General features: G+C 47.4%; 11 protein-coding genes across 11 annotated transcripts in view; 5 read left to right on the top strand and 6 right to left on the bottom strand.

Annotated features, from left to right (window-relative positions):
• Positions 1 to 147, top strand: part of TERG_01482 (uncharacterized protein) — a gene marked incomplete at its 3' end in the record, with an annotated part of 1231 nt that extends 1084 nt beyond the window's left edge. The window contains exon 2 of the mRNA XM_003239449.2: positions 72 to 147. Coding sequence (XP_003239497.1) covers positions 72 to 147 — 76 coding nt within the window. The remainder of the gene's footprint in view (positions 1 to 71) is intronic.
• A 437-nt stretch (positions 148 to 584) lies between these two features.
• Positions 585 to 2978, top strand: TERG_01481 (uncharacterized protein; the record flags this gene model as incomplete). Its single annotated transcript, XM_047747767.1, has 4 exons — positions 585 to 1687; positions 1744 to 1868; positions 1925 to 2225; positions 2296 to 2978. 3 exons carry the CDS (start codon positions 585 to 587, stop codon positions 2077 to 2079), a joined length of 1383 nt encoding a protein of 460 aa, XP_047603732.1. The 3' UTR covers positions 2080 to 2225; positions 2296 to 2978.
• On the bottom strand, positions 1986 to 3477 carry TERG_01480 (uncharacterized protein). Its single transcript, XM_003239447.2, has 3 exons — positions 3302 to 3477; positions 3157 to 3234; positions 1986 to 3084 (listed from the first exon to the last, which is right to left on the bottom strand). The coding sequence occupies exons 1-3, from the start codon at positions 3389 to 3391 to the stop codon at positions 3007 to 3009; spliced, it is 246 nt and encodes an 81-aa protein (XP_003239495.1). The 5' UTR covers positions 3392 to 3477; the 3' UTR covers positions 1986 to 3006.
• A 1073-nt stretch (positions 3478 to 4550) lies between these two features.
• Positions 4551 to 7575, bottom strand: TERG_01479 (uncharacterized protein; the record flags this gene model as incomplete). The annotated part of the gene is made up of 4 exons (XM_003239446.1): positions 4551 to 5910; positions 5967 to 6323; positions 6388 to 6983; positions 7099 to 7575. The coding sequence occupies 4 exons, from the start codon at positions 7573 to 7575 to the stop codon at positions 4551 to 4553; spliced, it is 2790 nt and encodes a 929-aa protein (XP_003239494.1).
• A 240-nt stretch (positions 7576 to 7815) lies between these two features.
• TERG_11722 (uncharacterized protein) lies at positions 7816 to 8208 on the bottom strand (the record flags this gene model as incomplete). The annotated part of the gene is made up of 1 exon (XM_047750791.1): positions 7816 to 8208. The coding sequence occupies one exon, from the start codon at positions 8206 to 8208 to the stop codon at positions 7816 to 7818; it is 393 nt and encodes a 130-aa protein (XP_047605437.1).
• A 574-nt stretch (positions 8209 to 8782) lies between these two features.
• TERG_11721 (uncharacterized protein) lies at positions 8783 to 9527 on the top strand (the record flags this gene model as incomplete). The annotated part of the gene is made up of 5 exons (XM_003239445.2): positions 8783 to 8860; positions 8928 to 9085; positions 9153 to 9210; positions 9280 to 9365; positions 9425 to 9527. The coding sequence occupies 5 exons, from the start codon at positions 8783 to 8785 to the stop codon at positions 9525 to 9527; spliced, it is 483 nt and encodes a 160-aa protein (XP_003239493.2).
• A 75-nt stretch (positions 9528 to 9602) lies between these two features.
• On the top strand, positions 9603 to 10531 carry TERG_11720 (uncharacterized protein; the record flags this gene model as incomplete). Its single annotated transcript, XM_047750790.1, has 4 exons — positions 9603 to 9824; positions 9899 to 10222; positions 10308 to 10403; positions 10475 to 10531. The coding sequence occupies 4 exons, from the start codon at positions 9603 to 9605 to the stop codon at positions 10529 to 10531; spliced, it is 699 nt and encodes a 232-aa protein (XP_047605436.1).
• A 311-nt stretch (positions 10532 to 10842) lies between these two features.
• Positions 10843 to 13980, top strand: TERG_01477 (uncharacterized protein). Its single transcript, XM_003239444.2, has 6 exons — positions 10843 to 11463; positions 11874 to 11948; positions 12021 to 12052; positions 12138 to 12255; positions 12333 to 12529; positions 12600 to 13980. Exons 1-6 carry the CDS (start codon positions 11424 to 11426, stop codon positions 13188 to 13190), a joined length of 1053 nt encoding a protein of 350 aa, XP_003239492.1. The 5' UTR covers positions 10843 to 11423; the 3' UTR covers positions 13191 to 13980.
• Positions 13981 to 13999: 19 nt separating this feature from the next.
• Positions 14000 to 15940, bottom strand: TERG_01476 (uncharacterized protein; the record flags this gene model as incomplete). Its single annotated transcript, XM_003239443.2, has 4 exons — positions 14000 to 15224; positions 15278 to 15362; positions 15427 to 15542; positions 15598 to 15940. The coding sequence occupies 4 exons, from the start codon at positions 15938 to 15940 to the stop codon at positions 14143 to 14145; spliced, it is 1626 nt and encodes a 541-aa protein (XP_003239491.1). The 3' UTR covers positions 14000 to 14142.
• Positions 15941 to 16155: 215 nt separating this feature from the next.
• Positions 16156 to 16482, bottom strand: TERG_11719 (uncharacterized protein; the record flags this gene model as incomplete). Its single annotated transcript, XM_047750789.1, has 1 exon — positions 16156 to 16482. One exon carries the CDS (start codon positions 16480 to 16482, stop codon positions 16156 to 16158), a length of 327 nt encoding a protein of 108 aa, XP_047605435.1.
• Positions 16483 to 17505: 1023 nt separating this feature from the next.
• On the bottom strand, positions 17506 to 23762 carry TERG_01475 (DNA topoisomerase 2; the record flags this gene model as incomplete). The annotated part of the gene is made up of 4 exons (XM_003239442.2): positions 17506 to 20411; positions 20468 to 20740; positions 20796 to 23480; positions 23547 to 23762. 4 exons carry the CDS (start codon positions 23760 to 23762, stop codon positions 19029 to 19031), a joined length of 4557 nt encoding a protein of 1518 aa, XP_003239490.2. The 3' UTR covers positions 17506 to 19028.
• Positions 23763 to 24086: the final 324 nt, after the last annotated feature.

The following is a 24086-nucleotide window of genomic DNA, read 5'->3' as shown; positions in this document are numbered from 1 at the left end:
GATCCATGCGCCGGCCACCCTGCAGGCCCAGGAACTGCAGCTATAAACCACCAAGCTGGGAACAATGCCAGCCATACCACAGAACCACCAAAGGTCAAGCCGAAGCTCGACCTCGATCTCTATGACCCGGACGACGACGACATGTGATTTTTTTTACTTGCCCGAGTTCGGCGGTTCTAAATAAAAACCTCCATGGGGAACAATCTGTTTTTGTTTACCTTCCCTGTTTACTTGCATTCTTAGGAGCAGGTGCATCCTAATACCCATCGTTCGGCCCTTCTCTTTTAAGGCCATGCTCTTCCCACCGGCTAAATGACATCTCCCGTGCAGAAGGCGCAACAGGCCCTGTTGTTGTTTATTCTAATGCCGTGGTTCTTTCCCCTTCGTATCTCTCTTTTTCTCCCTTTTTTCTTTTTTTTATATTGTCCCTTCTCACTCGAGCCTCTTCTTGTCTCCTTTGCTCGAGACATCCATAAATCTGACGCCGTGCACCATCGGTTTTTCCATCCGCAGGGCCAGCCGGTGTTCAATATCCATGTTCTATTCATTTTTGTTATAGGATTATAGTTGCATTGGTTATCATCATGTCTAGCCAAAGAGTCATCACGGTTAGGATTGACACCAGCAGAAATCGCCGTTCAGATAGCTCAGCCGAAGAAGAGACCGCCAGCGTTCCCACCGTCCATGAAAAGGTACCCCCTGTTGAGACCGTTTCCTCTAGCAGCACTGCCGCCACCAGTACTTTGGCAGCTGATAGTTCCAGCCAATATGGTGAAAGCTTCCTGGCCCTTAAAGCCACTCGAATTGAGATACAAGAGTCAGAGAACTATCATCAGCTCCCGTTTTCGTATCCCTGTTGGAAGAAATGGACAATACTTGTTATCATCTTTTTCGTGCAAGTCTCCATGAACTTCAACACGAGCATCTACGCCAACGCTATTGTGCCTATGGCCAACCACTTTTCAATTTCCGAAGCTACCGCCAGACTCGGCCAGATGTCTTTCCTGATTGCATATGCGTTAGGTAGTGAACTTTGGGCGCCATGGAGTGAGGAACTTGGCCGATGGCCGGTCATGCAGCTGAGCTTGCTTCTGGTCAATATTTGGCAAGTTTTGTGCGCTCTCGCCCCCAATTTCTCTTACATCGTTGCCGGTCGTACCCTCGGAGGTTTATCCTCAGCTGGAGGCTCTGTCACTATGGGAATGATAGCAGACATGTGGGAACCAGATCAGCAGCAGTATGCAGTCGCTTTTATCGTTTTGTCTTCTGTTGCTGGCTCCGTCGTTGGTCCTATTGCTGGAGGGTTCATGGAAGTCCGCCTCCACTGGCGGTGGAATTTTTGGATCCAGCTGATTCTCGGAGCCGTAGTCCAACTTGCTCACTTTCTCCTGGTGCCAGAAACCCGTTCGACCATCGTGTTGAATAATCTGGCGAAAAAGCAACGGAAATCAGGTGTTGCGAATGTTTATGGTCCGCTGGAGCTTCGTGGTTCCAGCCTCACATTTAAGGAAGTTATTACGATCTGGGTTCGCCCGTTCAGCATGTTTGTCCGCGAACCGATCGTCCTATTTCTTTCTCTCCTCAGCGGGTTTAGTGATGCCCTAATTTTCACCTTTCTCGAATCATTCCGCCCAGTGTATAGCCGCTGGGGTTTCGATACCATTCAGACTGGTCTTGCCTTTATCCCGTATGTTCTATTCCCTATGATATGTTCTAATATGCTCCTAACCTCATTTAATACAGAATCATGGTTGGCTACTTCCTTGCCTATTTTTCATTTTTCCCAGTGATAATGAAAGATAAAAGAGCCATGGCGAGAAATCCTGACGGCCTTGACCCAGAGTCACGGCTCTGGTGGCTCCTCTTTAGTCAGTCATACCTCCCTGCCTAATTTTCCGTGACCTATGCTGACCCATTTTCATAGCCGCTCCCTTGGAGACGATCGGTCTCTTTGGATTTGCCTGGACGAGCATGGGGCCTCCTGCGGTGCATTGGTTCGCCCCGATGTTTTTTTCGATGCTCATTGCGATTGCAAACGTTAGTATCCAGGAAATATTACATTATAAGATATACTGCTAATTTGCACTACGTTTAGTACTGCATTTACATGGCCACCATTGATTACATGGTCGCAAGCTATGGCCCATATTCCGCCTCAGCAACAGGCGGCAACGCCCTAGCGAGAGACTTTCTAGCAGGCATTGCTGCTCTCTATTCCACGCCAAGTATGTAACTCATAATCACTCACCGTTTGGATTAGTAAACCGCTTATAATTCTAACCGTCTTCTTGCCAGTGTATCGAAGCATCAAACATACGTATCACCTCGAGATACCCTCCACCATTTTAGGGTGCATATCTTTTCTTGTCACTGTACCCATCTACATCTTCTACTGGAAAGGTCCTCAAATTCGTGCAAGATCCAAGTTTGCACAGGGTGTAGCTCGTAACAGAAATGAACTTAAGCATCGCCGAGCTATCCACGAAAGAAGTTCAGTTGATGCTGGGAAATTGACTGATGTTTAGCCACCACTTGATCTTCTAAAATGTCAAGGGTGAAGCAGGTGCCCATTACTTGCTTGCTTGACATTCTGTCACCGATGCAATGGTTGATTGACTCGGGTCCAGTGACGATATGCATGAGCATACTCGAACAGCGGTTACCATCATATTATGTTTTGTTTCTTCGTCCTTGTTTTATTACCGTGTATAATATTTGGCGCCTGTTCCCGTTGTACTGCGCTGTCTTTGCGTTAACTTATGGATAAAACAACTGTCTCCTGAGCTGAGGACAGGATGTTTGCGTCCCCAATAAATCCTTTCGTTCGAGCCATAACATTTCAGGGACTTTATTCAATTAATTCGCTGTTCTCAAAAGAAAAAAAGCTGTTTGAAGAAAGGAATACACAAATAATTTCGGATGACAAGTGCCCCTTAAGAAGGTATTGAAATAGACAATCCATCAGAACGCCTTAGACACAAAACTAAGAGCCCAGTTTCAACGTGCCTAGTGCCCTCCAGTTGCGCCATGTGCTAACTCTACCCAGTTTGCACAGAGCCCAGCTGCCCCCTCGGCGCCTCCGTTCTACCAGAAAAAACGTGTTAGATAACTATACTGGATCTTCAGTTAAAGTGATCAGGGGATTTGTATAGTTACCTGGCAAAAACACTCTCTGCCAAATCTAGTGCATTGTTCCTGATGGGTACAGGGGGTACCATTGGAACATACGGCTTGCTAGGCCATAGAAAGATATACGTATTAGCTTGAAGTCAAGCACATGGTTATTGTCAATTTTAATCACCTGAGAAACGACGGTGCTAGGGGTCTGGCCCTTGGGCAGAGCGATGGTCACGCTGACGAAGGCCATGGCGAGGATTAACGAAGTCTTCATCTTGGGCCACTGACTAGATGACTCGGGTCTTCACTTTTCTGTTTGATTGGAGTAGGTAGCGAAAGGGAGGATTGAGATGCAGAGTAGCTTGTTAAATCTCCGTTCAGTTAGCCACGGGCGAGCGAGGATAGTTTATATACATCCATCAGAGCCAGTATTCATTATTATTATTATTATTATTTGACTCCCTCAACCATTCTGTTTTTAGATCACTGAGTCTGCAACAACTAACAACAGTCCCGGATTCTCCCTCAATCTATGGAGTATTTGACTGCCGTTTTCTGCCCGTATGTGTAACAAAGCTCATTCATGCATCCCCTGGCGGCTAGCCCCTGAACGCTGGTTTTGAGCCCAAGGTGCTAACCAACCAACTAGTTAGTTTAAACAAAGAGACAGGGGGCGCTATCTGACACTATTTGACGCAGTACTGCCTGTAGTTGACGCCCGTTTGACATTTGGCATGTGCAAACAAGTCTAACAAACACTATGGGCTCGTCCCTACGAAATTGCTTATTTCAGGGGCCGTGCCTTAAGCGCCGTGCTTGCAAGGATACGAGAAAACGGGAGACACATCAATATCCATAACCAATGAATTCCCATTGCCAGTTCGCGCTGGAACTATTTCTAAGTGACATCACGAAAGGTAAGGGCTATATATAGATAGAAAAAAGAAAGTAAATGCATGGGTTAACCCATTACTGCTGGGGGTAAATGCGTAGCTAATTAGGAGATTGGCCAAGATCAAAAGAAGAATAGAACAATGCCAAGAGAAAGAATGAAAAATGAAGGCGTGATAAAATGGGGTATTTGTACAGGCTGACACCAAAAGTAAGGTGCATATATTTGTGTGATCGCTATGCTGGCAAGGATGCAGTGATCTACCATGAGAGGGTAGATGTTAAAAGAAATGTAAACAGCTCAAAATAGTCCTCCAATGACAGAAAGATCGGTATGAAGCTCCTTCAAGAAGATAAATAGGAGTTGCAAAGTAAATGGTTAGTACAAGATGATTATTCAATCAGTATGTCAAAATATGAAGCTTTTGTTTGAACTTTTGTTTGAACGCGCAAATCAGTCGCATCCTGGAAACAAGAAGTAGCAAAAAGGCGAAGAAGCCAAGTTGCGAGCCTCGTGTCGTTCCATTTTATAGTTCAATGCTTCACTTCGATTCCGGTATGACAGCGCTGGTGGTAGATGCCGTCCGTCTAGTCCATCCAGTGAAGAAACCGACAGGCGATGAGTTTTGGGACTTGGGCGGGGCGGTTGTGTCTGGGCTTGGTTTAGATGCAGTGACGAGTATGCTGGGGCTGGAGTCACCGGCAGTGGAGGCGGGCGAAGTTGCATTCGTAGAGCGACTCATCAGTCGTTTGAGAGTGTCCAATTTGACTTTCATTTCTTCTAGCTCCTGTCGTGCGACCGCCTCTGAAGTTTTCGCGTTAACAAGCTCAATAAGCAGGCCTTCCTCGTCGCCAACAAGGGATTTGGGAACTCCCAGGCTGCTTGTTCGTTTTGAGAATGTTGGGGTTTTAGGGGAGCTGGCCTTTCCAAGCTTGAATTCCCGCAGGCCGTTTGCAGACCCGTCATCCCCCGACCCGACCGATTCAGGACGATCAGTTTGCAGCTTTGAAAGGGGCGGTTTCTTTGCTCTAAGCTCTTGTAGCGTTCGTTCAAGGCGCTGCTTTTCTTTATGTGCGTCCTGAACTCTGCTTCGAGCCTCCTTGAGCTGTTCCTTTAGCTGGGCGTTCTTTTGTTCGTGCTCGTCAATGGTTCGACCCATGCCGTGACATCTAGTGGCCTCGAGCTCGTATTTGCTCTTCCACATTTCAACATCATCCAGCAGCTGCCGTTTGGTTTGCAGCATCGACATGCGTCGTGGCTCCGTTGACGCAAACCTTTCTTCTGCTTTGAGGATGAGTTTGGGATCAGGTTGCTCAGCTGGAGTCTCTTTCATATGGGATAGCAACTGGGCAGCTACCACCTGATCCTCCTCACGCTCCTCTCGTTCTTGTTGCAATTGCTTAGCCAGAGCGGCCTGCTCTCGCTGCATATCGGAAAGAGCAAGAAGAAGGTCCTCTATTTGGGAGTGCAGATCCTTGTCGCTGGTTTGTAAACGATGTGGCTTTGGTTTCGGCGTCGCATTGTCAATGTTCGAACTCGATAAGGTCGATGCCTCGGTCGGTGCTGTACTGGCTTCCGACGTGGATGACTCTAAAGAGTTGAGAGTTGAAGCCATGCTCTGTTTCGATGGCGTTCGAGTAACACCCATGCAAGGGCTTGACCCTGGAGTCGGAATACCAGGGCTTTGAGCAACAGATTTGACAGAGCTGTGAGAACTCGAGCCAGCCCAGAGTCTACCTAGGAATCGGGAAGCAATAGCTTGAAGCTGAGGAAGTGACACACTTTGTGCAGTGCCTTGGGCTTCCTGGTATTTCACCTCGAGAGCGTGCAAGCTTTCGTGAGTGACCAGGGAGGTGAGTGACACAAAGTCCGTAACAAGATCATCAGCATTGCAGGCATACCTAGAGGGCGGTTTCAGCAAAGCTCACAGGTGTCTCGGGCATTACGGAGTACTTACGGATCCCATAGACTTCTTGATAGCAACAGTTGCATGGCGTCTTCGAATTCCGTGCAGGCCATAATTCTGTACTGATTCCGCTGCATAAGGGACAAGGCAACACGCATCAAGGTCTCGCAGGCTCCTTCAAGCAAAAGAACATCATATATACGCAGAAGCATGGGAAGAGGACAGGTAACAGCAAAGAATGACAAGAACCATTGTGATACATAGACTGGTTCAATTTTGAGTGAATCAAGGTGAGCGTATAGCTCTGGGGCGTGATGTGAGAGCAATGACTGGAATTGGTAGATACGGAGGTGGAGGCCAGATAAAGTCGGCAGGAAACAAGATCGCAAGTCATAATGGTCCATCAGTCTGCATTCGGAGTGCGTCAGTAAGTATATTGCCAAGCAAAGGGAAGCATTAATGGAAGACGGACCTAACAAGGACACAAAAGGCCTCGGCTTCACTCATATGCATTAGCAGGGGGCCAACAACGAAGCCTAAGCCCTGGCAATACCCGATCTTGCTATCATAAAGACTGAAGCACTTGAGGACCCTTCCTAACATCTGCTGGCCTTCCCCAAGCGGATCTCGAAACATCTCTACGTTGGGGAAGCTTCGTCCAATATCCTTGCCGATAAGGCCCTCGTAGGGACTTGTCTCACCACACAGCTTTTCGTACTCGTCGTGGAGGTGAGAATCTCGAGCTCCAGCAATGCTCGGCCACACAACCCCTCTAAGCGGAGGCGGGACACCCCCTCGGATTTTATGGGAAGTAAGAGTGGGAAGCCGCTGGGCGGTACGAGGATAGTCGGCAACAAGAGCAGCCCAGAACTCAAGCTCGGTCATCTGGGGAGCAGGCAGTTGGGAATACCGGAGCGAAGACCGAGGGTCATTAACGAGATCTTTGAGTTTTTGGATGGATGGAGGCCTTGAATTGCGGACGGATGCCTTTTTTGCCGAAGCAGACTTTGGGTCTGTTGCTAGAGCGTTGTTTTCCTGTTCTAGTCGAGCTAGGAGCAATGTTGTCGACTGTTGGGCTTCCCGGTCAGCAAGGCAATCATTACAGTCCTCAATGGCTTCTTCAAAGCAGCCTTGGGGTGCCTTCCATCTTTTATTTCCCTGTTAACGAGGTCGAAAGACTCACCACATCGTCTCCCGATGCCTTTGACTGGTTGACTTCGGTCTCCTCCAAGCCGGCCCAGTCAACACTTCGACCATCATCCATGTCGGATTTACTGCTCCCACCGATGCTTTCAGCCTTGCTAGATGCGATTGACGGAGCCCTAGAGGGTGTCTCTTCGGCCTGTAGTTCTGAAGCGGTTTCGAGCTCTTCGACATCCTCTTCTCCGTCATGCTGCGTTTCATCTGGACTGTCTAGCCCAAGGCCAACAGGAACGGCGGTTTCTGGACAGTATACAGCATCTGACAACATGGGCCCTTCTCCCGATACCCCAGAGCCCCTCTGTATGTCTGAAAGTGGCACAGTTACCATAGAATCGGTTGGTAGAGGGTTGCGTTCTTCGTCGTGCTGGGGCACTGGCGGAGGATCAGGGGAAGTTGTTGCAGGGGAAACTTCCATCTCGATTGATCCCTGGGTTGTTTCTGGCTTATCCACTGCCATTATCTACCGCTTGTAGTTCTTTTTAAAACGCTCGGTAGCTGTGAGAGAACGAGTGTGCAACGGTCAAGCTAGGAGCTGTGTATCTATACAGAAGCCGGTGCGTTAAACGGGTAGCCGTGCTGCCATGGGGGCTACCCGACGCGTAGCCAGTGAACGAGAGGATGCCAACCGTGACCAGCGGCAGCTTCGGCTCGACAAAAGAGTGCAGTTGAGCGTTGGAAGCGAGTGCGAAACGAGATATCATGTCATCCCATCTTCTATCCGTTTTGTCTTGTCTTCGTCTGCTGCGTCGATGCTTTTTTTATGTCGATAAGGGGCATGCTGACTAAGACACGCCACAATCACGTGGAATTCAGGGGGCGAAAGACCGTGGAAGAAGATGAAGCAGCAAGAAACAAAAGACCGGAAAAGCGATGCATAAAAGGGCGTTGGTAGATGGACAGAGTAGATAATTAGAGAGAGAAGAAGAAGAAGAAGAAGCAGAGAGGAGGAGCCCCAGGATGCGACGAATATTGTGGTGGTGTTTTGCGGGAGAAATACGGGCAAGCGGCCATTACAAGGAGATCTCTTCAAGGGGCCCCCTGCTCCTGATAGTAGCAAGTTAGAGAGTAATGGGAGGGCGATGAGCATCATACGAGAGGAGGCACCTTACTAGTGAAGCCGTTGTCGTACCGTACTCTGGGCTGGCTCGTGTGAGCTCTCTAAGCGCGGAGACGCTCGTCAGACGGCTGATAACCCGGTGTCTTCCCTTAACTCATTCGTTAACTAGCTGACTTGGTAGTTAACGACTCGATAGCCTCGGGCTAATCTCAAACTCGAGCTGGTCCATCCGACTGATTTCTACACTCGGAGTGCCTGTTCTGCAGCAACTAACTAGTTAGGTTAGTTAACCGGGTCCGGCGTCGATTAAGATCACAATATCCAGAGAAGAAAGGTCGTATTGCCGAAGTGCCGGCCAGATAGTTGACTATCACGAATACTACGGAGCGCTCCGTAGTGAAATCCGGCTCGTGAAAGGGAGAAAGGATACCCATCTCAGGCGATTAACTAGCCTCCGCTTTGACAGTACTCCCCTACGGTGGCCGACATGAAGGTGGGCTTGCGGGCGCTATCTCGGACCAGCAGGCGGTGGCTGAGCTATTCGACAAGGAGGCAGCCATGGTCAAGCCAGAGACGCCTGTTTTCTGTCTCACGGCCCAGCCAAATCATGGACCTCAGCTGCTTTTCGCCTGAGCAGCTGATGGTGCGCGAGTCGATCAATAAGATCTGTTCTGCATTCCCAGATGTAAATATAGAACCACTCCCTAGCATATACCCGGCTTGTCGCATGTTAACGAGATGTTGATTGACAGGAATACTGGGCTGAGCGTGATCGGACGGAGGAATACCCGCACGAGCTCCATGCTGCCCTGTCGAAAGATGGCTGGATAGGCATTGCCTTACCAGAGAGTCTGGGCGGTGCCGGCCTGGGCATATCCGAGGCCACTATGATGCTGCAGACCATTGCCCAGTAAGGCTGCATCTTACTATGTCCTCAAGCGTTTTCACCAAAGGAGAGCAGCTGCTGATAGATATAGGAGCGGAGCTGGCCTCGCCGGTGCCCAATCGATCCATGCAAATGTTTATGCAACCCAGGTGTGTGGAAACTATCGTTAGAAAGTCAATCGGAACTGCATTTCTGATATTGATACTCCGTATAACTAGCCAGTTGCAAAGTTCGCTTCGGAAAAACAGAAGAAGAGGATGCTGCCGCGGCTGATTGCTGGGGAGTGGAGGACCTGTTTCGGAGTGTATGTTCAAAATTTCTCTGTCATAGTGGGAAAACCATTAAATGCTAATTAAGGCGTAGAACCGAACCGAACACAGGCCTGGAAACATTGAAGCTTCGGACGGTTGCTACAAAAGATGGGGACTCATACCGGGTCTCCGGCCAGAAAATGCAAGCCCCCTGATAGCAAGTGCCTAGTCAGAAGCAGCAGCTAACTAGCGAACTCAGTTGGATCTCGTCCGCCCAAGTAGCCCAGAAGATGATTCTCCTAGCTCGAACCACGCCGATTGAAGAAGTGAAGAAACCGTCGGAGGGCCTCTCGCTCTTCTTCATCGACTTTGACAGGGCCGCCCCTGGTCTAGATCTACGGAAGATCAAGAAGATGGGGGGACGGAGTGTGGATGCCAACGAAGTCTTCTTCGACGAGTACAGAATACCGGCAGATAGTTTGATCGGAAACGAAGGTGAAGGATTCAAGATCGTGAGTATCTATATACCCCTTCCCTTTAGATTGTGATGGACTAGGTCTCGCTTTGTTGACACCCTTTAACCTAGGTCCTTCACGGAATGAATGCCGAGAGATGTCTGCTTGCAGGGGAAGCACTCGGCCTGGGATACATTGCCCTAGAGAAAGCAGCCAAATATGCCAAAGAGCGAGTTGTCTTTGGCCGTCCCATCGGCCAGAACCAGGCCATTGCTCATCCCCTCGCCGCGGCATATATGAGCCTCGAGGCAGCAAAGCTGGCAACATACCATGCCACCAAGCTCTACGATGAGAGCAGAAACGATTCAGCTATCACACAGCAGTCTGTCGGCGTAGCATGCAACTCAGCCAAGTATCTCGCAGCCGAAGCCGCCTTTGCCGCCTGCGAGCGAGCAGTAAGTCACCTCCCAGCGTAGAGTGGCAGGCAATCAATCATGGCAAACCCAAACTGAAAACTGATCAATCCAATACTATTCACAGGTCCTCACTCTTGGAGGAATGGGTTATGCCCAGGAATATCATGTCGAGCGGTACCTGCGAGAGTGTTTCGTCCCCAGAATCGCACCCGTAAGCCGGGTAAGTGTCTCCCATCGATGCGTAGTATTAGTTTCATGATATGTGAAGCTGAGTATCCCACCCGTGAACAGGAGATGATCATGAACTTTATCAGTGAAAAGGCTCTTGGTCTCCCTCGAAGCTATTAAAGTAGAAGCTTTCCACGTAGTTGACTAGTTAGCAGGCTGTAGATCTTTCTCAGGGGGTCCATCGTATCCCCGGCCCGAAGGTGGCCAGAACCCATGCATGAAGTTAGCTTTGCTAACAAACTAGCTGGTTGCGAGAATGACCTCACATTCAGCAGTCTTTAAAGCTGTCAAGCAGTTAGTTAGCTGGTTGAATAGTTAGCTGGTTGGCTCGATAGGCGAGTTACTCCATAGTTATAATATAGTTATCCATGGCAGCCTGTCTCGGTGTCTCGCCGCAGCGATTCCACCCCCGCCACGGCTTCATCCGTCCTGTTTGATGCCCAACTGCCTTGCCCAGTGACGTTATTTCATATCTAACCGGGTTATTGCCTGAGAATCCCTGCTTTGCGAGTCGGGTTGCTGGGATATAATTCTCTAACTTTTGGTAGTTACCTGGTGAGTCCAGCTCAACCTCGCTGCACACGACCAGCCTGTCAGGCAGCAACAGAACAAGCAGAAGACGAAGCTGAAGAGGCAACAGAGTATTAGATCAAGGCCAGACTCCAGATAACTATTAGCTATTGTCAAAACCGGCGTCGTAGTGAGTCCTGCCTACGTACGGAGTACTTTGGGGGGAGAAAAAGACCAGAATCCTAGTATTACATCACATGCTCCGAAACATCGACCTCTGGGATGTTTTTTTTTTTTTTCTTTGCTTTTCTTGCTTCACTTCTAACGACCAACATACACACAAGAAACAGCAGACAGACAACCAACGACCGGAACAGCCGCTTCTTGCATCGAGAACTGTTGCTGGCCTCTGGCTATTATCGAAGCTGCCTATTGCTAAACTCCTGGCTGGTGATTTACACAGCTTGACGAACAGGTCGCAGGCCTACGCAATCTATACAAAATGGCCACCACCAACGGGGCTCACCACCCGCACTCGAACGGTAACCAGACAACCCTCCCCCCCTTCTTACTATCGCACCCTGTTTCTTTTCACATATAGATATGGAATCTCAGTCTATGTGTCTCAGGCATCGCCTTGGGCATCATGGTCGAGCTGTGGCGAAATGAGTAAGGTAAGGCTTCCAAAGACCTCCTCCCAGACAGCTTGGGATTTTCACTGACTTCGGAGCTTTTTGCTGCTCTCTAGTTTACTGTTTCTCGCCCTTGATCTCTATTTCTAGATGAAGGACATCGGATTCTCATACGCGGATGCTAGGATTGTGCTTGTTTTGATCCGTGATTAAGCAAAGTCTGACATCTGGTACGGCTACCCCTATGTTGTACGAAGGCAAGGCCCTAAGGAAACCTCCATGCTGACGGTTATGTGACTATCACTAGATATCGAATACAGGAACGACTAAGCCTACTTCCAATGGCACCCCTTCCTCCCCTTCTCCTCTTCCGCAGGCGTCCCAGCCTTTGACTCGTATGTTCCAGCTATAAACGACTCCTTATCCCTTCACACGGCCACAGCACTAAATACCTTCCTCCATTACAGATTATCACTCAAAATTATACAGCCTCTTGAGCGTGAGCATCCCCCGATTTCCGATGGATCATAAGCGTGCAACAATTGCTATTAGATTCAGCTATTAACATTCGACAAATATTATAGTGGGAACGGCCAAGCGCAACCGCTAGCTCCTTTGCTACCGTTGTCCTCTTTATAGTTGCAAGCAGGTATCTGCCTCTTATCAGATGGACATTGAAGTTCCTCTATCTCGCTCTAGGAGGTATGCTCGTATTCTCCTGGATGTCTCATGAATGCAAAACATCTGAAAATATACTAAACCTGGGTTGCTTACGATAGTAACTGCTTCGGCTGAGATTGGTGGCCATTTTCTGTTCTCCCGTGGGCTTACCAGTTCCTCGCGTCCTCGGAAGTACTACACCATTCCTAAGGACACCATGGACAGCTTCTTGGAGGACCTTGAGAACTTGGTCGAATTCTTCCTCATCGAATTCCAGCGGATCCTCTTCGTTGAAAACCTCAGCTACACTGTTTCCGTATGTGTCTACACCCAAACCCTCCTACCTATTTGAACTTGATTCAGCGGTGCTTCTAACATCTGCATAGGCATTCGTTACCGCCTTGGTTTCATACTGGCTGGTAATGTTTCTACCCCTGTGGGGCCTGGCTTTGATTGCTACCTGCGTCGCCTACTTGGCCCCGCTGGTTTATATCACCAACAAGGAATTTATCGACAGTCAGCTTGGAAATGCACAGGAAATTATGGCCAACCAAGCTTCCCATGTAAAAGAGATGGCTGAAACTCAAACCGCACAAGCCACCCACATTGTCAAGCAGTATGTCGGAGAGTATCGAGCCAAGGCCAACGGTTACATTGGATCCGCCAATGGTGCAGTTTCAAACGTCACTGCACCTAAGGCTGAGCCTGAGCCCACCCCTAAGGCCGCCCAGGAACCTTCCCAGGAACCAGCTCAGGCACCAGCTCAGAAGACCGTCGAGGAGATCGTCGAGGAAAATTTCCGCCAATCTTCTGCTCCTGAAGCTGCTCTCGAATCTCTCCCAGATATCCCAAAGACAGAGGAACTCCCTGATCTGCAACAAGTCGCCCATGCAGATTTCCCCGAGGCCCCTACTGGCGAACCTTCTGGTGAAGTAAAGGAAGCCGACAAGGTACCCGAATTGGTCCAGATCTCCTAAGCCAAGGTCTTTCCCTTCTTATGTTTCTCAACAGGCTGTGCCTTAGCGAAACGCCGTCTGCCGTGACAGATTTACCCTATCTTACTAGCCGCATCGGCTAGACTACTATAAAAAGTCCTTCCATTACATTCTACCTTTTTACACCCTTGCTCCTTGTGTTTGGACTGGCTGGTTACTCTACCTAACTATTGGACCGATCCCTGAGCAACCAACTCTATTCATTACCCACTTTAATTTTCACCTTGTCAAACATTACCCACTTCTACCTCTGCTTCCCTAAGTGTTTAAGTATTTGTTTCCTTTACTTCGTTCATTTTCTAGTTCTTCTTTGTTCTCCCATTGCCAAAATTCCATTTCATATTGATTCTCTCCCTCTACAAGTTGTCAAAACTGAACCTCTGCCTTTTCTTTTTTTCTGTTTACTTTCTTGTACTAACTTATCTTCAATTTTCTTCTTAACCCAAATTATTAATGAGTGAGTATAGTTAGTTAAAAGTATGTGGGTGAAATGAATCAAAATCCTTCTTAACTACCCCAGAAGTAAATTCTGTAGACTTGAGTAAATGATTCTATTTTGAAGGTGAACTTCATTAATGATTATCTACAAGAACCCAAAGGCATAGTTACCCAGTACTGCAATATGGATTAGAAGAGGATAGTTATTTTGATGGAAAGCGAAGTGACAAAATATGAACCAAATAATTAGTTGAATAAAATGACGAGTCCAAATTATGGGCAAACAATCGATCTCATGGAAGAAGATACGCCCGCCCTCCACCATTTAAATTTTTCCAGCCAGATTCTCATGCATCTGAGGAGACAACTGGCCCCCTGTGAAGATAAATAGAAAAATTAAAATGAAATCAGGAAAGAAAAGTCTCGAGTCAAGTCAGAACAATCTCAACACCTATTGTGACCCCGAGATTTGTGTTTAAATTCAATGCCATTCTTTCTATGCTGATGCACGTCTCTTCTTTCTCGCCAGATCTTCATCTGAGGCTGCAGTGTTGTTGCTCGCTGCCTCCTGCATATGTAGTTTCATCAACATATACGCTGCCCTGGCGTCGTTTGTCAAGGGTAGAGGTGAGTGTCTCCCTTCCGGCTTTGGCTCGGCTTCTGCCTCATGTTTTCCCCTAGTATTCTCCTTTTCCAGCTCATCACCTCCTGTCACAGACCCCTCTGGGTTTGAGTGTCTAGTATGAGCAACGCTTGCATTTGTACCCTCGCGCAGTGTTTGGGTAAGAGGCAAACATAGGGTTGTTTTGTCGTCAGGCATTGTGGTATCTTCTTTGTCTGTTTCTCCCTCGGCCTCGGATTCGAAGCTGCGGTCCACCTTAGACCATTGGGTAAGCACTTTATTCCCAGGCTCATCTTCAGATGTCGATGCAGTAATGCTATCATCGTCGTCGCTGCCGTCATCACTGGCATTCTCAACTTCACTGAAGGCTAGGTATGATCCATGGGGGCGAGTCGACGGTTTAGTGTTATTCATCCGAGAAAGGGACTCAATGATGTCCTTTGGAGACGGAAGAATGTTCTCATTTTCGTTATTCATGAGACGTCTGAAAGGCTGGGAGGTACGTGGCGTATTGGCAGGGGTCCATCCAGAATTTAGTAGGGTTGATGGTGAGTATGCTTGGTGGTCATAGTATGAGGTGCCCCTATGCGGATTTTGGCCTCTGTTATCAAAAATGTTGACATCCTCGTCGTCTGGAGAACTGTCGTGGGATCTAGATCGCAATCTTTTGACGCTGACATGTTCCGCCCTAGATTTCAGGGGTAAGTAGGAAATGTTAGAGCTCGGAAGACGATTGGAGGATGCCTTTTGGAGCTCAAGATTGCGCTGCTGATGTGCTGTAATGGTTGCAGCTCGAATAATAGCAGGGTCAATGATCATACGTCCGAACATCTCATCGGTCGGCTTAATACACTCTGAAAGAAAACCGACTCCAAATAAAGGGGTTAAGGCATATCTAATCTTCCAGCAAAACGTGGCAGCCACCGCTTTAGCAGCCTCAAACGGCATCCAATATCCTTTGGTCATTAGCAAGTCAACTTTTTCTTAGAACGGGGAATTGCCTTGTTACCTTGCGCTGCCAGTGCACCGCCAGTTATACTGTGGCAGATTTCTCTGAGACCGGGGTTGGCATTCAACATTTTTGCGGGCGCAGTCTAAGGTACGAATTCTCAGCTCAATAAGTGTAAACATTGAGTAGTGATTCGATAGAAATCTCACCTTTGAGTAGTTATTGCATCGGAATAGGGAGGTTGTCCGGACCAAACCAATGTTGTAATCCCACATTACGGTGTATACTTTATCATCACCGGGAATTTTGAATTCATATTGAAATACTATGCTCCGTTAGCTTCAAAGACGGGTAGAGTACAGATATACAGGAAACATTACCTTCAAAACTTTCCCTTCCAGTTTTTTCAAGGAATGACTTTTTCTCACTGTTGTATGGTATATGTCTGGGGAATTCTGTGATATGGCCCATTGGATGAATCTCAAACAATTTGTGCGCCTCAGCCAACTTTTCATCCTGCCATTCACAAGGAGGGTACTTGAGAGGACCCCGTACCCTCCCCCTGGTAAAAACGGCTGCATCCTTTGAGACCTTTTGTTTCTTTGCGGGGGGAGAGGACTGGCTCCCTCTTTCGTTCCCAGCAGAAGAACCGGGAGCTAGCACTTTCTGGTTCTTTTTGGTAGAGTCCGGCTCCGGATTGAGCAGAGAGGCGATAGATGTCATCGCGAATGAGAAACTTCCCCGACGTCGATCTTCCAGAATATAACCCCTATCGTCGAATGGGTCGTTGTCTGAGATCGATATTAATTTAACCGTGGAATTGTACAAGGCGGAAGAGTTAAGAGAGTGTCACAGCAGATGGCGCAGTTTCGATAAAAATATAGTTGACAAACAAGGAAAAGGTAGAGCCACGGGATATAGCCTCCTAAGGTCAAGCTTCAGTAATCAGGAATAGCTGATAATGGGGGAGAAAGGCTTGAGACAGAGCTTGAATGATAAAGAAAGTGTCCGGAAGTTGAAAGAGGGGCCAGTTCTAAATTAGTAGTGAAGGGAGGCATAGGCCAGATGCAGGACATTAGATCTAGCGGGAAAAGGGCATTGCGGTTATTGACAGGCAGAAAGGGAGATAATAATGCTAGATGAGAGGATAAGCAATAATCCCAGTGAAAAGATACGTTTCCAGAATTGATATTTGTTTCTCCAGAGACCTCTAAGCTAGTAGCCTTGTAAGAAAGGTCAACTTGCTTTAGGAGAGCAAAGTACATTGGGTACTCTGGAAACTTATGGGCCTGATGTAACTGTTTGTTTGTACCGTGCAAGGGACCACCAGCACTTGATACCAATCATCGAGGCTGCCTGCCACAGTTGGGCAAGCGGTGAAGGGAAAGGGTGAAATAGGAAGCTGTGGAGTTTAGTTAGTGCAGGTCTCACTAAGAAAGACGCAGAATCATGTTTGGCTTTGGTCAATGCCATGAAAGCATTAACAGCCATTTTGCAAGATGGGGCATATTCTATCAGCTAGACGGCTCTGATAGATTCATCCTTGGAATTATTTTTGCAAGTACCTCCGCTCCGATCCCGATAGCTGGGAACCTGCGACATTGTTCCGATGGAATTTTTCCTTCTCCCCTTTGATGTATCAGAAAGGGGGTGTCTATGCCTAGCAGTGCGCGCAAAGTAGGCCTTTAAACCAGGGCCTGCTAAAATGTGAGAATGCCAGGGTATATTCTGCTCGGGATATAGAGATACTCCAACCCTCTCTAAGAGGGAAACGGATGGGTGTGCTTCATCGAGGAGAGGCGCGTTTCAGTCAACGTATGCAGATACCCGAAGATTGCTGGGTGGGCAACACAGGTTCCTTAGGCATTTGAAAATAGGGCGTTTATCTAGTAGGTGACTCCTCTAACGTACTTACATTTGGATCCAGAGCGATTTCGCCTTTGTCCCAGGTTCATTTATTCCCTAAAGGCGAAGCTTTTTATCCCAAAAAAATTGTGTTCCCCATTGCTAGAGACTTCTGGTACCATCCACGTATGACAAAATGAAGAAAGGGCTATCCTTTAGGGAACCCACCAGTCAAATGAATGATTTAGATTCTTCAACCGATTTGGTGATTATGTAAAAACGTATTCTGCTCTCCTTGTTCCATTGTTGGGGTCGCGTCCGATCCCGCTATGGTCCCCCATTGAACCGGTCACGCATAGAGGATACTGCCATAAAACTTAGAGCCCCTTACAAAAAATCAAAACTGACAAAAGTGGGCCAGAAGGTGGTGAGCATGCCAGGAGCCTGAATGTATGGCAAGCTTTGAATCTTCCTATACTTGATCTAGCCAAGAGCCAGAAAGAAAAGAAAGGCGGTTGCCTGATCCGTGGGCGTGTTGCGGGAGGCTGCATGCCTTAAAAGCTCGTGTGACGGATAGATGCTTGTCTGCCCCCACAGTTTCGACTCAACAAGGCCTGAAATGGATACCCAGCGAAGGAGGTTGAAAATGGCAAACATGGGCAGGCTTGATTAAAGGATCAAGCAAAATACAGGGTATCAATAGTGTTGGGTTAGGCCGCCACGGATATAGCTTGAAGCCTTATACCAAGCGGGAGAGCTTGAGATGGTGGCACATAAAGCTTTCGGCCAGCTGGAGGTTTAGCAAATCCCACAGCCCCAGGATATTCCCCGGCAACTGTGCAACTCCACGAACACTCGACAGAATCTCCTGTTCTCCTGTATCTGACGTTAATATTAAGTTAATTATATGGCATATATGTAAGAACCTGCAAGCCTTTTGATGATGTTTTCCAGGGCGTCAAGCATATTAGAAAGAACTCACACTTCATAAAGTACTTCGAAATTAGTTATACTTCTCCCGGCTCTGCTATATCAAGGAGCAAAATAGCTTATCATCCCACGGGCCCTGAATATGAAACAAGATATGTAAAACTGAGCATAATGATAGGACAAATACCCGCATTCCCGTCTCCAGGAGCCCATCGTCTTCAGGGGCCGCGGGAAAGCCTGGCGCTCAACTGAACGATTTGTCATGGCTCCTGTCTTGTGATTCTTCAAAAGTCAACAATCAATCGATTTCACATAGTCGAGAATGTCTGGCAGTAGCATCTTTCACAGTAAAACTCCATTGGGATGCGTTGTGTTGGCCTTTTGGTGCTAAAGGTATCATCGTGTAGGTTGAGGTGAGGTTTAAAAAAAAAAAACAAGGTATCGACTGCAGACTACGAAAAAAGTAAAAAAAGACGACTAGCAGTGCTACAACCGCGAAAGCGACGGCTTTATCACCTTCCACGGCCACAAACCACGACCCCTTAAATTTTAAGAGCCTCCCGTCGGCGAGAATGGTTTCAAAAGGGAGATAAAGGTCTAGATCCATCCTGGTTGTCATGCTGATAGCTAACTTCGCAGGAAGACACAAGTCCCCTGAAAGGGGCCGGGAGCTGCCCTTCGAGTAACGAAATATTGCAAAGTCGTACATTGGACGGGAAAATCATCGTTCTGTCTCTGATGTCTGATGATGAGGCCATGGACGTGGGGGAAACATAGACATGAAATATGGACAAGTATGTTATGGAAAGGTATCTCTATACCATAACTATTATAGCGGAGGAATATTAACAGCTGAAGAATATATCAAATGCATGCCATACAACTGAGAGAAAGATGCAGGAAATAGATAATGAAATAGTTGAATCGAGCCCCATCCCCGAACACCGCCCAGGGGCCCTCCCGTTTCCCCCATGAGGTTGACTCCACGAATACCCCCAACAAATCAATGACCCGTACCCATTAAACTACAGACTTCTCAGTCCGAGAAGTCCTCGCTGGAAACTGCTGCATCTCCGTCTTCTTCACTGCTGTCGTCATCAAGGGCGTACACAGGCTTTTTGGCAGTTGTAGCTGCACGACGTGAAGGTCTCGCCCTAGATGATGGTTTAACAACTTCCTCAGGTTCCGAGTCAAGAATATCATTAGCCATGGCGTCGATATCGTCATCAGACATATCGTCCACTATTTTCTTGGCTTTGGCCTTTTTAGAAGCATAGACCTTTGCTGCAGGTGATAGTTGAAGGGCCTTCTTCTCTTTCTCTGGCGGGGCAGCTACTGCTTTCTTTGGCCGGCCTCGAGCAGAAGTTGTTGAAGCCTTTGCAACAGGTTTTGAAGTTGTCTTGGAACTAGAAGAAGCTTTGGCCTTTGCTGTCGATTTAGCAGCAGGTTTAGGCTCATCTTCGATGTCATCTTCTGCATCTGAAAACACCTTGTTTTCTTTCGGCTTCACAAGGAGAGAGCGCCTCGGAGAGTTTTGAGGGATAAGTTTCGAGTAGTCAGTTGCATCTGCATCAAATTCAATCGTCTCCTTTGCCGGCTTTGCAGGAAGTTTCGAGCTTCCACCGGCCGGGCGAGAAGGTTCAGAGAATAGGGTTGGTCCTGTGGAGACTGTGTTTGGCTTTTTCTTGTCTATCCCCTTGACCATGGCACTGACATCGAAGTCATCATTCTCTTCATCCTCAGATGTACTGAAACCATGATACTTCTTAGGCTGCTGTTTGTTTCGAGCGCTGCGTTGCGTGGTTGGCTTAGGGATCATCTCGATATCCGAGTCATCATCGACCACCTTTGGATTCTCTACAGGAGATGGTTCCCGCTTCGGGTTGTCGGTTCCCATGGAATCGATGTCCATGAAATCTGCATCACTTAGTTTCTTAGGCTTAGCTTTGGCTTCCTTTGCAGCTCCTCGAGATTTCGGCTTCGGCATAACTTCATCCTCAAAGTCATCCGAATCATCTGCACCATCGACACGGGATGTTGCCTTTGGCTTAGGCTTCGCTTTACTAAGAAAATCAAGTAGCCCACCCTTGGGTTGAACGCGATTAACGGTTGCCTTTTTCCCCTTGGGAACGTCAAAATCACTATCATCACCTGAGCCCGCCTTGCGTTTTTTAGCAGCAGTAGCTCGGCTGCCGGTTTTGACCTTGGCCGACAAGCGTCTGCCACGACTAGCAATTTTCTTGCGACGGGTTTCTTCGTCCTCAAGCTGGAATCTCCATTCAGAAATGAACTCGTCAAGGTCCTTCCTCCAGAGATCTTCCTTTGTTAGTTTGATCAGCGTATCAACTTCCATCTCCTTGTCTCCAATTTGGCGTCGTAGTTTGTCAACACGTTCTTGAGTCAGGGACCACAGAGGCATCTGTAGGGTCGAATGTTAGATTGAAAGAGCGGCTAGGAGGGCGTGGTAGAACTTACGCTCAGAAGGTAATCATATGCGTCTGAAGAAACGGCCGCACTTGCGGTCTCCTCCTCTTCGTCTTCCTCTTCTTCAATATCACCAGCTTCCCCTGGTTCGGGAGTACCGACAACCTTTGGGAATGGCTTAAATCCCTTCTCCTGCAGCTCTTGGATGAGAACAGCTTTCTTCTTCTTTGAGATCACCAGTTTTCCATCTATAATCATCTGAACAAAACGGGCTTGGTTGCTTAGCTTGTCAAGCTGGGTTTGAAGTTCCGACAGGAGATATTGCTATAACCACTGTTAGAACATAGAAACTATAGTTGTGATATTATATGCTCCATACCTTTCTTTTCTCATACAGTTTGATACGGACTGCATAGAAGGCCCGCAAGATGTCCTCTGGAGTTTCGTAGCGTGTAATACGACCTTCAGCGTCAAAAGCAACCATGTTCGAAGTTGCTATTTGTTTAACAAGCTTAAACTTTTCCTCAAGGCCTTCCTCAAGGGCCTTCTTCATGTGTTTTTCTTCCATCTGAATGACGAAATGAACATTGGTGTGGGTGTTGTAGTCCTTGTAATCTTTAATAAATGAAGGGACCTTTTCAGCCTTGATGATTTCCTCAAGCTTGTCCTTGAAGTCTTGGGTCCAGGTACGGATAGGCAATTCGGTGATCTCTACTTCGTTGTCTCCGGTTTGTTTGATAATCCCACTGAACTTGTAGCGATCTCCAGACCCAGTAACTTCACCTTTAAAACCGCGGAACCATGGCTTCATTGGAACAAGCTCCTCACCTGCCATCAGCCGTTTGAGGTTATCAACTACTTCTTCTGGATTATAATTGGGGATTGAGGTGCTCCAGCCTGTTCCGATACCATCAGCGCCGTTGATAAGAATGAGCGGAACAACAGGCACGTAAGTTTCAGGCTCAATCACTTTTCCGTCATCAACGTTGTTCACCAATAACGGCTCATCAGCTTGATGGAATAATCGTCTCGCAAACGGCGAGAGACGCGTGTAAATATAACGAGCACTGGCACTGTCAGAACCTCCTTGGAGACGACTTCCAAAGTTACCGCTGGGTTCCAAACAATTGATGTTGTTTGAGCCGACGAAGGTTTGAGCCAGACCAACAATAGTGGTATGCAAAGAGTTATCACCATGCTGATAAGCCGTCATACCAGAGACATAACCAGCAAGCTCGACAACCTTGATGTCCCTTCTGACATTGCGTTTAAACATAGTGTACAAAACCTTCCGCTGGCCAGGTTTCAAGCCATCTACCACTGAGGGAATGGATCGAATGTTATCGGCCATACTGAAAAGAATAAGCTCTTTGTTGATGAAATCAGTATAAGTGATCTGGTCCGTGGAGTGATCAAGGTATGTTCCTGGCTTAAACTGACGAAGCCACTCCTTTCGTTCGTCCGCTTTCTTCTTAGAAAAAGCGAGCTCGATGAGCTCCGCCTCCTTATCCTGCAGTGTGTGAAACTGTTTCAGGTGCCTGTCCAAATCTTGGAAGTAAATTTGGGCATCCTCTGTTGAACTAGTACCCAAACCTTTGTAGTACTTCTTTTGCCATTTCTTATCATGCGCATGAGCTTCCTTCCACTCCTCATATTCTGGAAGGGTGAAGAAAGATTTGGTGTGAGTTGGATTTTTAGGATCTCCCTTCCAAACTTTAACAATAGGCGTGATGAATTCGATCAGGAAGCCGGGTATTTTCAAGAGAGTTGGGAATGCAACCTGAAGATAATTGATGAGTAAGCCCTTGATATGACTGCCGTCATGATCCTGATCAGTCATAATCATCAAATGGCCGTACCGGAGGCCTCGAGTATCAGTATATTCCTTTTTATGCTGTAAGCCAATGAAATTTTTGATGTTCTGGATTTCAGCATTCTTCGAGATTTGGTCTACGGAGGCATCTCGAACGTTGAGAAGTTTTCCTCGAAGTGGAAATACTCCAAAAAGGTCAGGTCCCACAACTGCTCGGCCGGCCATAGCCAAACCCTTGGCGGAATCACCTTCAGTTAGGATGAGAGTACAGTGATGTCCATCTTTAGTGCCGGCCTTATTTGCATCTGTAAGCTTCGGGTTATTCATACGGGAACGGCGGTTTCCGTCCGTTTTCTTCAAAATTTGATCAGCTTTCTTTTCTGCAAAGTGGAGGATATCGTCCATGACCCGGGTCTTCATGACCTTCTTCAAAAAGTCATCGGAAACAACACATTTGCTTCCGAATTGGCTTGGTCTGGTAGTCAATTGCTCTTTGGTTTGAGAAGTAAAGGCCGGATTGACAATCTGGGAATTGACGAAGAGGAAGATGTGGTTCTTGATCTGGGTAGCCTTGAGAGTTGCCCCGGTCTTGTTTTTCTTTTTCAGAGCGTCAGCAAGCTTGTTGCAAATTTGGTCACTGATGTAGTTAACGTGTGTTCCACCAGATGTTGTTGCAATGGAATTGACAAAGGAAACCTGTTGGAAAGAGCCATCCGATACGGTGAATCCAATTTCCCAGCGCCGGTCCGGGCTTTCTGTAATTATATCATTTTTATCAGAAGCCGAAGTGGGATCCTCTCCTCGTTCAGCCTTGATTGCTTTGGTGTACATTTCCATGTACTTTTTGAAAGACTTGATGGGGATCCTTGTGCCGTTTAACTTCACTGCTGTCCCACAGGTGCCAGCCATGTCGTAGACCCTTCTTTTAACCAAGGCTTCGAAATCATCGTCCATGCCGTCCATGCCGAACTTTGCAAAGTCAGGCTTGAATGTAACCTTGGTATAGTCATCTCCCTTGCATTCAGTAATCTTGGCCTTTCCCATAGTTGACATGTTGTTCGTCCATGTGAGTTTAAACTTCTTTTTCTGCTTAGAGTCAGCAGTTTCGACTGTAAATTCCTTACTAAAAATGTTACATAGTTTCGCTCCGTAACCGTTTCGTCCACCGGTAACTTTTTCTTGCATATCGTTGTAGTTCGACGAGGTCAACAGATGACCGAAAATAAGTTCGGGGATGTAGATTTGCTCTTTCTATAAAAGAAATTAGCATTACGCTTTTAAATCATGCACTATAACTAATAAGGGGAAGATACATACCTTGTGGATCTCTACTGGAATACCACGACCGTTATTCCAGACGCTGATTTCACCAGCTTCCTTGTCCAAGGTAACCCTGATCTCACTCATGTTCGGGTCATTTTGTTTGTTGTCCGCCGCGTTAACCAGGATTTCATCGAAGATTTTGTATAGACCAGGAACGAAAGAGACCTCTCTATACTCCATCAACTCCGTTGTTGAGTTATAAACCCACATGTGCTTCTCCGTTCGTTCAACTGAGCCAATATACGTGTCTGGGCGTTTGAGGATATGTTCCAATTGGGTGATCTAAACCTGACATTTAGTGACAAGAGGGTGTAGTATGGTGATATGATAGGACTTACCTTCTGGTACTTCTCGGATGAGCCACCTCCCTCGACGGTTTCCGTGGTGAAAGACCCGTTCTCCACATTAGCAAGAGGTTTTGAGGCAGCCTTTTTGGGAGCAGCCTTCTGCTTCTTAGACGCATTAGGGGGAGTGCTGTCCAGAGCGTCTGCATCATCGGAGTCCGCATCCTCCGCTACTGAGTCCAGCTCATCT

This window comes from Trichophyton rubrum (genome assembly GCF_000151425.1).
Source record: "Trichophyton rubrum CBS 118892 genomic scaffold supercont2.1, whole genome shotgun sequence".
In the NCBI taxonomy this organism is placed as follows: Eukaryota; Fungi; Ascomycota; class Eurotiomycetes; order Onygenales; family Arthrodermataceae; genus Trichophyton; species Trichophyton rubrum.
This window is presented reverse-complemented; position numbering and strand designations above follow the sequence as displayed.